This window comes from Tiliqua scincoides, chromosome 16, assembly GCF_035046505.1.
Source record: "Tiliqua scincoides isolate rTilSci1 chromosome 16, rTilSci1.hap2, whole genome shotgun sequence".
Lineage (NCBI taxonomy): Eukaryota > Metazoa > Chordata > Lepidosauria > Squamata > Scincidae > Tiliqua > Tiliqua scincoides.
In genome coordinates, this window is record NC_089836.1 from 7,214,850 (window position 1) to 7,227,479 (window position 12,630).

The 12,630-nt window shown below is 51.2% G+C and overlaps 1 protein-coding gene across 1 annotated transcript; it reads right to left on the bottom strand.

The window, feature by feature from the left end:
- Positions 1 to 1,339: 1,339 nt before the first annotated feature.
- Positions 1,340 to 11,552, bottom strand: TPRN (taperin). Its single transcript, XM_066610689.1, has 4 exons — positions 9,767 to 11,552; positions 4,183 to 4,339; positions 3,282 to 3,409; positions 1,340 to 3,019 (listed from the first exon to the last, which is right to left on the bottom strand). Exons 1-4 carry the CDS (start codon positions 11,495 to 11,497, stop codon positions 2,957 to 2,959), a joined length of 2,079 nt encoding a protein of 692 aa, XP_066466786.1. The 5' UTR covers positions 11,498 to 11,552; the 3' UTR covers positions 1,340 to 2,956.
- Positions 11,553 to 12,630: the final 1,078 nt, after the last annotated feature.

Consider the following 12,630-nt stretch of genomic DNA (forward strand, 5'->3'; position numbering starts at 1 on the left):
TGCTTACACACAACAGGGACCAAATGTGTTTAAACTTCCAGGAAAATTCTCTTCTCTCCCCCCCCCCCCCCATCCCTCTCAAATAGGAGACTGCAAATCTTTCTCCTATGCAGGTTGTACCATTCAGGTTATGGACTATAGCTGCTCTGTTGCAGACTTGCTGGGCTTATTTTTATGAAAGAATTACAATCAGTACATTGTGAACGCACCATGGGTGGTTTTCCGTACAGGAAAGAGCTGGTCAAAGGTAGTTGTAGTGTCTGAGCCAAAGCTCAGGTTGCTGTGTACAGTCTGATAGCCCATGACCTCACTAAATGTTTTATAGAAATGCCTAAAACAAAGCTGGGGGATTGTTCAGAGGGGAAAGCTGAAGTACCATCTCCCTCATGGTGCATTGGCACAAGAGACCAAAAGCAAAGGATGGAGAGAGATGCCAGCAAGAAGCATCCCATCTTTGGAAAGAACCCTTGCTCATCTTTTTCCTTCTTGTTTCCTAGATCTTAGAAAGTTCCCAGACGCTGCTCACGGCCCTGAAAAAGGAAGCAGGGAATCTCTCTAAAATCAGAGACAAAACCCCCGTGACAGAAGAGACCCTTGGGCTTGAGTGTCCCTGAAAATAGTCTTGGAGAAGCAGCTCCAGCCTAGGCTGGGCCTATGCAGGCAGTGCTTGATGCGTGGGCGGTACAGCGCCTAATAAAGTTTGTTGGCTCCAAATTGTTTTTTACAGAAATTTTGTTAGATCAATGCTTCCCAAATATTTTCGTACCAGGACCCACTTCGAAAACGATCTATGGTTGCATCCAAGGCTAGCTAGCAGTCTGACTTCATGGGGCTAGGACAAAAGGTAGATAAAAATAAACGTTCAGCTAACGTCTTTCGTTCCCCAACCTGAATAAAACCACTTTGTTAACCAGCACAGCAGCTGCGGCGGAAAGTGAGTGGAAACTTCCACAGGCTTGCACACTGTACATGCAGGCTGTCCTGCTATTAGGCTTTGTGAAGAGAAGGTTTCATTTCAAAAGGTTTGAGCCTTCCCCTTTTGCTGCTTTGAAGAAGAACAGGTAGCTCATTGGTCAAGATGCCTTTTAGGTTCCAAACCGATCAAGAGACATGGAGCTTGGCCGAAAGGAACAATGGCCAGAGAGCAGCAGGGTTCACAGTTCACATCTTCATCCTCCACTTACAAAACACATAAGTGTACATTTCCCTCATTCAAACCAAGCAGAGTTTAGGTTTTTCAATTTAGTATTAGTTTAGTAGTGCAGAGCAGTGGGGGGGAGGGATCCATTTTCTGGATATACTCAGGGATAAAGAAAAAAATGACCAGCAAAGAACAGAGGAGAAATCACTTGTGTCATTTAATGAGCTTCGGAAGCACAAACATGATACCATCCTAGGAGGAAGGGGGGCAACAAGTACAGTAGTTTGGCCCCGCCAGCCAGACCCAGCAATAATGGTCAGCTGAGTGTATGATCTAGAATCCCCACTCCCTCTGTTAATAGCTATCAAGTGCAAAATACAGTAGAATTTTACAATTCACCACAGTAAATTAGCTCAATTTGATTTGACGTTCTAAACAACCACCAAGAAAGAGAAATACATCAGGAGCTTCTTTGGAGTAGGATGAACAAGAGTAAAGATCATTCATTAAACATACACAACATTAGTTTCAACCACATGTCTCCCTCAAAACCACAGGAGTGCAGATCAATCTTCTGTCTGTTATTTGGATGGTAAGGCTCCTGTACTTAAACCTCACTTCCATAACCTGAATAAAGCAAATGACTGCCTGCTGGTTGGCAGAACAGTTACTGCAAGAGTAAACGAAAGGTAATGTCATTCTCTGAGGTCAGGAAACCAGACACTTCTGGAGAATATGGTATCAAGAGATCATCATTGCAGCTTGGAGTAGAGGGACTAGTGGGCCTCCCCCTGCAAAGAACAGCCCCTGGCTGACCCACCAGCCGTCTTAGAAGCAGAAGGAATCTTGGCTCCAGGAGACGTAACTGAGGACCACCACAGGAGGAACGGGGCTCCCCGGCCATTGAATCAGAGTTGCTCCCAATGAAAACTGGCCACAGGGTGGCTGCTTATTCACAGCCCCAGAGTGGCAGGTTTGCATGAAGAGACGGCATCTCCAGTCTCAGCCATATAAAGTGAAGAATTGTACACAACAGAATCTGGGAAGGGTGTGCTTTTGTGTGCATGTGGGAGACTGGAGATCAGAGTTGACCACACAATACAGGTCAGCTCAAGGAAAGCCAAAGTCAGTGCCACACATTCCTTTAAAGTTACCCTTTGTCACAGTGAGGCCAATATTCAAGTAGGGCACATGTCCACATCAGGCCTTGAATGCCAGAAACTCTTCCCAGGTTTGCTTCTTTTAACGTAGGACAGAACACCTGCCGCTCTTCCAGCCACTCTCATTAACCCATCAGTGCAGGCGACGGCATTCACCACCACCACCTGCCCAGCAGGCACCAGTGACTCCACATGCCAGTCCTATCAGGAGTCACAGAGCCTAGCAAGGTAAATTCAAAGCTGGCACTCTCCACTAGGTCACTGCTGTCAAATCGCAGCTTGTTTGCAATGATCCAACACCAAGGTAATTGCCGCACCAGTTCAAAGATGCCTGGTCAACAGGAGCAGCATGGCCAAGCAAGAACGGCAGCGGACAAGCTTTCAGCAGCCCAGCCACAAAAACCCCCTTTCCTCCGAGTCTTCACAAGAACAAGTAAGGCCATGAACAGGACAAGGAAGCCGTCTCGGAACAAGGATGTCCCAGAATCCAGTGTAAGGACGTGCATGCTCCCCCACCCCCATGGCTTCTCAGTACCTGATAAGGGAAGAGGGGCTTGCCTTGCAGGTGCGCCCTGCCTTCCCAGGAGTGCTTCTGCAGACACCCAGAGATAAGGACCCTGGGAACACTGCAGCAGCAGTATCTGCAGCACCAAAACTAGAAGTACAGGGCAGGTTCACTACTGAAGTCTGCGAGGCTGCTCTTGTCTGCTGGAGTGAGCTGCAGAGGAGAGAGACAGAGACAAAAGGGACAGGAGTTATGCTGCTTCTCCTCCAAAGAGGGATCAGAGGACTTCAGCAGGGGACCTCCACCTAGTTCCTGCCAATAGCAGCAACCTGACATTCATGGTTCTCTCGCAGCCTCTTTCAAGTCAGAGGCCAATAGAGGGATTACACCACAGCCACCCCAAACAGACACGACTGTGTTCGTGCCTCCCCTCCAATCAAGACAGAAAGCCAGCTGGAGCATTCCCCAATCATACCATGACTTGGCTGCCAGGCAGGTCAGCGTCCCGCGGAAAGGTGCCGGTGTGCGGAGGCATTTCCTCATATTGCTGCTCCTGCCACTTGCTGAATTCTATGGAGTGCTTTGGGGTATAACTTGATAAACCTGCAAGAAGAGCAGATGGAAAGATGAAGCCAAGCATGGGGCTGTGAAACAAGCCAGGAGACTGAAAGCATTCCATAGGGGCCAATCCTCCAGAAAGCAAGGTGGTTAAAATATGGAACAAAACACCCCATGATGAATCCAATGGCCTTGCCTGGCAAGCACTTCACCACATCCTCCCCCTACAGCTAGCTGAGAACTCAGAAGAGAAAGCCCCCCCCCCCCTCAAATGAAGAACTGAAAACTCCCACATTACACCCAACATTAAGTCTGGCCAATAACATGAGCAGGTACACTAGAAAACCATTGACAGAGATGTCACAGTAGCTAAAGTATGAAATTTAAATCAATCTGGAGTGCATTAACCTCCCCCCACCCCGCCCCGCCCCGCAGTGTGCTTTTACAGTCATCATTCTATACCAACAAGCTTTGGGGAAGAAGGAAGACTCCACCTTTCCACCACTCCTAATGTAATGACTTTGGCTGCATAAATCATTAGAGAACAGTGATTAGTAATTAAGCCAGCAGCAGCACTCTTCAGGACTAGAGGAAGACTACACAGCCTTCCTACCCAACATTAAGGCATTACTGCAGCAATCTGTCAAGCTCCGTCCCTGAACTGGAAGAACTCATTAGTAGCAACTATGTCTCCTTCCCTTCCTGCCTCAGAACCTCTGGGGGTTTGTTAACTGCTTCACCCAACTGCAGTGTGGTTGTGGGTGGAGATGGAGCCCCAGATGCATCCTGGGATGCAACTCTTACACCCCAGGACTCACCTGAGTTGGTGGCATCCAAGTGAAGAGCAAGGGAGCTGGGCACCTCGTCCACTTCTGTCGCATACTCTTCCTCCTCCCCTTCTTCTTCCACCAAGGAGCTTTCAGAGGGATATTCAAACATCGTCTGCAGGCTGGTCTCATTGAAAGAGATCTTCATCTGGAAGACAGCAAGAAGGGCACATGGGAAACAGCTTTACAGCCCTGCTCAAAATCTGGTGGAACTGAATCTCCAGCTCACCGCCACCCCAAGGATCATAGTGGTAACTGTGCAGAAGTCACACAGTAAATAATTATCTCAAATAAAAGCCCCCAAAGCCCCACCTTCTTCCCAACCACCAGGAGCCAGCACAATAGGCCTGATAACACTTCTGAATGGCTTTGGGAGGTTTTCCAGCAGAGTGTGACAGAAGGGGCCGTCAAGCCCACTTTAGCATCAGGCTTCCATCTAGTAGGAGTAACACTTCTCAAGCCAACAGCTGCAGTCCTCGCACTTGCACAGGCCTTAAATCTTCAGATTTAACTCTGAACAGGCAGCAAAAGCTGGGAAAGAACTACCACTGGAGGTAGTTCTAACCCAGGTCTCCTTACAGTCCAGAACCAACACTACAGGGCCAACAGGCTACAGCACTGTTTATGCGTGAATTTTTCAGTCTTCCCAAATGGATGTGCTCCCCTCATAACCGTTTCTGATGTCCAGGCCACGCAACAATCAGTACACCGACAACATAAATGCCAGATATCACAGTTGCACGAGGTAGCCAGGATGCAGTGCCTGTTCTCTCCCGCTAAATCCACAGGCTTATACCAGTAATTCCTCAGTGCCAAAACCAGCCCCAACTCAGGACTTGGCTTCTCGCAGTGAAACTCTCCCTTTGCGACTCATCTTCCTACCGCCTCCTTTCCACACACCTAGACTGTCTCCTTGCAAACGTGACTATGAATATGGCCTCCATCCTCTAAGAGGGCTGAAAGAGAGCCTCGCCTGTTTCCTCCTGTCAGCTGCCGCAGGGCTGCCAATGCAGCTGACCTAGCCTGAGCAAGGGCAGCAGGTTGGGGCATCTCCCCCTCAGCAGAGACATTCAATAGGAGCAGGAAGTGAGAGGGTTACCATCTCCAGAGCCAGAGTGGCTGACTGAAATTCCACTCTCAAGGCCTGCCTTGATTTCTGCTTCGTGTGTGTAATTCGGCCAATTGCTTTGCTCTGGATTATCCCAGGGATCGCTCAACAAGCCCAGCAGCATGCCTGAGCATTAGCAGACCTTGCATAACAACAGAAAGCACATTACCAAGATTGCACACTCTGCTTAAGGCTGCCCAGATGGTTCGCTGTAGCCATGGTGACTGCCCAGCAATAGGCTCACCCAGCATTTATGGCAGCACAGCACCCAAATCCCAGTTGAGAAGGGTTGGCCCATAGGCTACGCTGACAGCTGGGAAACCAGCACAAAGGTGTTTTCCTGGTTTGTACGCTTGAAACTGAGTGGGGGGGGGAAACTGCAGGAGCAAGCATTCTTCTGTTTCCTGCTTCCCTGTCCCAGACAGCCCTTACTCCAACTTCGCAGCCAAGATATGCAAATTAAGCACACTTGCAACAAGCCATATTGCTTACATCATTTTCTTCCCTTTAAACACAGCACATGCACAGATCTACAGATTTTTTTGACGAGCGCACTTTTTAAGTCAAGTATGCAAGGTGCATCACATGTAGGCATGCCATTTATGGAAGCCCTGATTTCAAAGGCACCGGGGCTTTTCCTGGTCCCAGAAGTTTTAGCAAGAGGGGAAGGATACCTGTAGCATTCCCCCCTGCTCTCAAGCTCTGCAAAGATGCATGAGAATCTCCCCTTACAGGAGAGAGCGCTCGCCAAGTGACCAGCTCTCTGTAATCAATACGACAAGGCACATGGCAGGTGGAGCAATACGCCAGGCTCGAAATACCACATGCATTACAAGACACAGGTGAGTCTCGGATTCCACAGGAAAGAAAGTGGACTTTGGATTCCATTTTCAAACAGAACTTGCTAGGTGGGAAGTAAACTATTTCCTTCTTACCCACATGGGACATACCAAGCGGTATACTTAAAAAAAGAAAAAAGAAAGCCATGTTAAAAAACCTAACCCAGTTTCCTTGCCATACGTATGTCAGCAGAACCAAAAGCTTGCAGTCTACAAACTTAAGACTGCAGCCTCATTCACATGCATGATGTGTCCATCAGTTGCACCTCAATACTTGCTTTTCCTGTACACAGTTCTGGTTATGTTTTCTGCACCTCTAAGGAAGACGATGGCTTAAGAACAGAACAAGCGTGTGTGTGAGCAGGAAGAACATCAACATGAATGAGTGGACTGTGGAAGCGGAAAGATGTTTTCAAGAGTTAAGCTTTATTAATTGATTCCAGAGGGACAAGTGCTTCCTGGTTCCACTGAAACCAAGCTCTTGGCCAGACCACTTGTCTGATTCTCTACAGACAAGCAGCACCTACTTGGGCAGCAGCAGCAGCAGGTACCTGAAGAGCACACAGGTAGAAGTATCCCATTTCTCCTGGGATCCAAGTAACAGAGTCCATGACAAGACCTACTCAAGGACAGCAGTCCTAGCAAGGGAAAAGAATCAGGCCCTGGCTAGTGAGTTGGTCTCACCCTTTCTTTGTTCACAACCAGCTGTGTTCTCAGGCCAGGAGCCAAGAACTAACAGCCTTGGTGCAACCTGAACATAACAGTGGCACAATGGCCATTCAGGCACAGGTTTCCCCAGTCTCTTCACAGCACAGGATATAAATAGCATCATCAGCCAAGGCTGAGAGGGAAGCCTTTCAATAGCAGATCACAAGGCAGCAAGGGGATGGGAAAATGCTGTAGGCACATGACTACAGTGAGTACACCTAGGACTAGATACCACGGAAGAAGGTAGCCACATCCTTGCCACTTGCTTAGCCAAAAAGTCATCCTCAAGGCACACTAGAAATATAAGTTGCAGAACGAAAATAGGTTCTGTCTGCTGGAGCTCAAGTGTCGAAGCACACACAAAGGATAAATCCCTCTCTAGCCTAAATTACAGAATCATAATTAACCTTTGACCACATGACATACTTTCCCTTCATTGCTTGTGCCACGTAACCCTGCAGACAAATACAGTAAAACCAATTTGTTCAGCAAGGGCACAACAATCCATGTTCATGAAGGCAACGTGGGGAATAATGCTGTCAGCACTCTGGTTACTTCTGACTGTGGGGGGGGGGGGGAGAAAAGGGACACACACTATAACATTACTATGAAGCATTACGGAAACATTACTATGAGCCGCCTTGGGTCCCTTTGGGGAGAAAGGTGGGGTATAAATAAAATTATTATCATTATTATTATTATTAAGCACACCTACTGCTTGGCACTGGAGGACTTGGCAGAGAACAATAAATTTGCCAGACTGCACCTGGGTCAGAATTACACAGCTGTAATCTTGCAGGGTGAGGAGGGCGAGGAAGGAGGGCAAACAAGAACTCACCCAGTATATTGTGCCTTGCACAATACTGGACTATGGTGATGATGTCTTTTAGCCACAGACATACTCAGAACTTTCTCACAAACAAACCAGGCAATGACATAGTCTAGCTACTTGGAACAAGAAACATTCGAGACAGTCTCATCTCAGCAATCGCTCTTTATGTTAAAATGACTGTGTGCCATTGTCAGCCTCTTGCCCAGTTCTGGCAAGCTGCCCAAGCTGGAGTCTCATGCCCGCTGCCACAAGCGGCGGCATTTACCCCTTCAATGGTGCAGAGAGCTTAGTAGCTCTGGGAAAGTCTCTCAAAGCCACCTGGCAGCAGCTGTTGTGTCAAGCGACAGCTGCCTACTCTACCATGAACACCATGAGTCCAAGGATCATAGGCCTGCTACAAATGTACATCTTACCATCATGGAATTCTGAGTCTAGGAGAGGACTCCTAGTGCCATAGGAAAGAGAGCATTCCCTGCAAATGGACGCTGCAATTCTTACCATCAACACTGAGAGCAAAAGCCATGCTCCAGTATGAACGCATAATCCCAGTGAACTAGAGCTTCCTCAAACACCTGAGGGTCCTGCCAGCTTGGTGGGTACGTAGCAGTACCACTATATCATCAGCTCACTTGAGAAGAAGGCAGCCAGCTCCACACAGCACATCTATTATGTCAGCAAATCCTAAAAAAGACATTACAAAGACAGTACCCTTTTCTTCCCCAGACCTACATTCTCACCAATCCCCTCACTCTCTAAAAAACCTGTTACCCTCTCTTATCTCTTTGACCTCAAGACACCCTTCCTTAAAACTCTGACACCAGTGTCTTGTCCACTCACACATCCTGCAGGAGCTTTGCATCCTTAGCCACCCTCCCTCTTTACTCTCATAACCCTGACACATCCGTGTCTAAAACATTTGCTCCCTTGGAGCAAGGGAGCCACTCTCAGCCAGCAACAAGTCTCCTGCTCCCTCAAATGACCCCACCCTTTCTCTCCTGCTGCCCTTGATGCCTGAAGCTGCCTCCCAGAAAACCTACAAGGCCACCTCCCTAATTTCCTTCAAATGCTTCCTAAAAGTTTGCCTTTCATGAAGGTTTTGGCCCAGCTCCTTAGTTCCTACCACCAGCTGCAAGCCTACATACACATAACTGCAAATATGGCATATGGGATGCCCAGGTTATCCCCGCCTTTTTTTCCCTGGTGTGAATTTTAGATTACAAAATATAAGAAGTCAAGCTCCTGCCTTAAGGGGTTCGCAAACTGCAATGCACATAGAAGGTGCTTTATAACAAAGGAAAGAGAATGCTCCCCTTTACCCCAGATTTCACCTGTTGAGCTCTAAGGCCTGTGTGTGGAATTCTAACTAGAATGTAGGCAGCCATGCACTGGGCCTCACTTCCTGATCCAGGCAAACAGTCTCAGCTGCTGTACCACAAGGCGTGCTTCAGGAGAAAGCCATGCTAACTGCTTAGTGGAAAGCTTGGCTCGCGACACACGCGTATTTGGGCCATGTCAGGAGAGGCAAAGGTGGCAGGTGGATTGAATGGCACAGTACAGGCCTAGAAGCATAGAGTGTGTTCTGGGACGCACTCTTCTGGTGTGCACCACTGTGCTCAAATCAGGAAGAGAGTCACAGGAACCTTCACCAGCTCCTGTTAGCTGTGTGGGCTAGAGGAGACTGAAGTGGGCTCAAGGAAGCCTGCTTGAATGTCCTACTGCAAGGAGAGAAAGTGATGGAACACACTGCTCTTGTTCTACACACCGCCCGTCCCAAGGGCAACTCTCAAGATCACGTCACACTCAGCCACTAACTTGTGCTAGCATATTTTAACTACGCTTCTCTTGCCAAGAAGTTACCAAGCAGGACTGAAAGTAGTACACAGTGTTCACTGAAAACTTGCGCACAGGTTGAACCATGCTGGCATGGGATGCTATAAGTCAGCAACCATGAATGCTGAAAGCAGATAATTTACAGAACAGACAGTAACTATGCCTGATTTCCAGGAGTCAAGAAAGGGGCTTGTTCTTTCCCTTGCTATCAATTCAGCGGTCTCAGAAAAACCGGCAGATCAGAAGTCAGTTAGTTACCTTTTTGCGCCGGGATCCTGATTTGCTCATGCAGGACTTATCCAGAGAAAGGTAGCCCCCTATCACCTCAATCTCGTTCACAGTGGGGTAGCGCTTCTTCAGAAGCTGACCTAATTCCTGATGAGGGGCATCAGTCTTAGCTTTGGCTCGGTTTTCTTCCTCTTCCTCCTCCTCCTCCTCCAGCAGCTGAATTCTGCTGAAGGTCTCCAGCCCAGCACTGGGGGGCTTTCTTTTGGGCACGATGGTAAAAGTGTTGCTACCTTTCTGAGAGACAGCTGCAGCACCAGTCGGGAGGGGCCTGTATGCGGACAGAACAGATTCCTCCATCTCAAGGGCAGAGTTGCTTTCCTGGAGAACATCAAAGCCCTCGAGCCTCGGACTCAGAACTCTCAAGGGGGGCAAGTGTCCAGCCTCCAGCTCCAGCAAGTCCTCATCAATGTAAGTCACAGGCACCAAAGTCTCAGCTGGCTTCTCAGAGGGCAGAGCCCCTCCTGGCAAAGTCGGAGGGCTGTCTGTAACATCTGGCAGGCCAGTAGCATCCCCTTTCCGACGGGGCACGAAGAGAAACGAGTTGCGGGAGTTGAGGCGCAGGCTGGCCAAGGCCTGTGCCTGGAGATCGTGGGCAGGGATGGCAGCCAGGTCCGGCTTGGGGGCCGGTCGGATCTCAAAAGAACAGTTGGAGCTGAGGAGCGGCGTGGGCCGGGACAAGCTGGCTGTGGCACTGCTGTCCGGAATGGCACTGGGCTGTGGGGGTGGCAGGCTCTCCACCGCTTCCTTGGGCTTTGGCTTCCCCACGTTGGCTTGGGTCGGAGATGCTGCAGCGGGGCTTGGCGATGGCACTGGCTTGGGAGAAACAGGGCTTCTGTTTCCGACCGCCGGCTCGACGGGCCCGTTGCTGAGCACGGGGGGCACATGTCTGGAGGCCGCAGGAGTGGGGCGGCACCCCCGGGGGTTAACCACGAATGAGTTGGAGCCGGTTTTCTGGACGAAACCTCCGGGCTGGAGCCCACACGGCTGGGCAGTGGAAGTGGGCAGCGGCGGCGACTCCTGTGGTGCCGGGGCACCCTCGGGAGAGGGGTTTGGCACCGCTGGCTGTGGGGTGGCACCGCCCCCACCCCGCCAGCGCCCTCGCACTGCGTGGGTCCGGGGGGGCCGGCGGTCAAACTTCTGCAGCAGCCGGCTGACCCGCCCGGCCTCGGCGTCCCCGGCGGGCGCCTTCGGGGGCTCCGGCTCGTAGATGACGACCTCGGCGGCGCGGATCTCAGTGAGGGCGGAGCCGGAGCGGGCGAGCAGGCGGCGCAGGGGGTCCGGTGGGGGAGGGGAGGCCGGGGGAGTAGGGGTGGACCCTGCCTGGGGCTCGCGGGATTCGATGATGAGGATGTTGTCGGCGCGGATGGTGCGGATACCGGGCACAGCCCCGTAGAGCTCCAGCAGGCGGGCGAGCGCAGGGGGGTCGGCGGCTGGCGCGGGGGCGAGGCGTGGCCTTCGCCGCCGGCGCTCGCCCTCCAGCCGCATGAAGGGGTTCTCGCGCAGCGGGCCCAGGCTCTCCGCCACCACCAGGCGCTCCCCGCCCTCCGACGGCCCGGGCCCCGCCGCTGGCGGCTCCCCCCCGTCGGCTGCCGCCCGGCCCCGCTCCAGCTCCACCCCGGCGGCCAGCTTGGCCCGCTTCCTCTCCAGCAGGGCGCGCTTCCAGGCCGGCAGGCCGGACCCCGCTGGGCCGCTGCTGCTCATGGCGGCGGCGCCGGGACTACTGCGGGGGCCCACGCGCCGCCTCCCGGCGCAGCCTCCTCCCGCCTCGCCTCAGGTCGCCGGCGGCCGCCCATTGGCTGGCACGAGCCACGCCTCCTGACAGGGCCGCCGTCGAACTGATTGGGCGACACCGCCTGCGCCTGAGGTCCCCGCAAATCAGATTGGGCGACATCGCGAGCGCCCGCCCTCTGCCAGAGCAGGCTCGATGCCTATTGGCCGAGGCTTTGGCCCATTGGGGGGAAACGCTTCTCGGGATGGGAGGGGGAGGTTTAAAGGCCACGCCCACTGAGCGACGGACGCGTCCATTGGCTGTTGGAGACAAGACGCTGAGCGTTCGCTTCTGACGCGACGGCACGGCCGATTGGGTGGAAAGCGGACGGCCCCGCCTCTTCTCCGGGAAGTTAAATCCCATTGGCTGAGGAGGCTCGGGACGCGCTGATTGGACAAGCGCTTCAGCGGTCAGCTGACGTGCCGCCCGGTGAAGCGTATGACGCTCCCGTCTGCGAGTCGGTTGGAGAAGCCGTTGACGCCCAGGCTCCGCCAATCAGGAGACAACGCGGCGCACGGCGGATTCTGATTGGACGAGAGTACTAGCTCCCCGCCTTACGCCGCAGCTGATTGGTCGGCGGATTCACACGTTAACCAGCCTGCCCACCAGCACCACCTAGTGGGCGTGAACTTTCCGTCCTGCCTCTCCATTGGTCAGGAAAAGCCACGCCCCCTTTCAGGAGTGCTCCTGAAGCGCCATCAGCACATTGGACAGCAGCCCTATCCATCATTGCAAAGGCCTTCGCCCACTGGCCAGAATGAGGAGGTGGGCGTGGCATTCCATTTCACTGTGGATACATATATACTGTGCATTATAAACAATGTATAGAGCACATACCTTATGTGGACACATAAGTAGATATTTTATATCCATACATATTTTACACATTGTATATACAGACATATCTGTGTATATATTAACATTAGTAAGAAACTTAATAAATATTAAATAAATATTAATAAATAAAATAATTAATTAAAATTATAAATTACACATTAATTTATTGTATTAATTTTAACTTGTTAATCAATCATTAATTCCTTAATGAACTCATCAATTAATTATG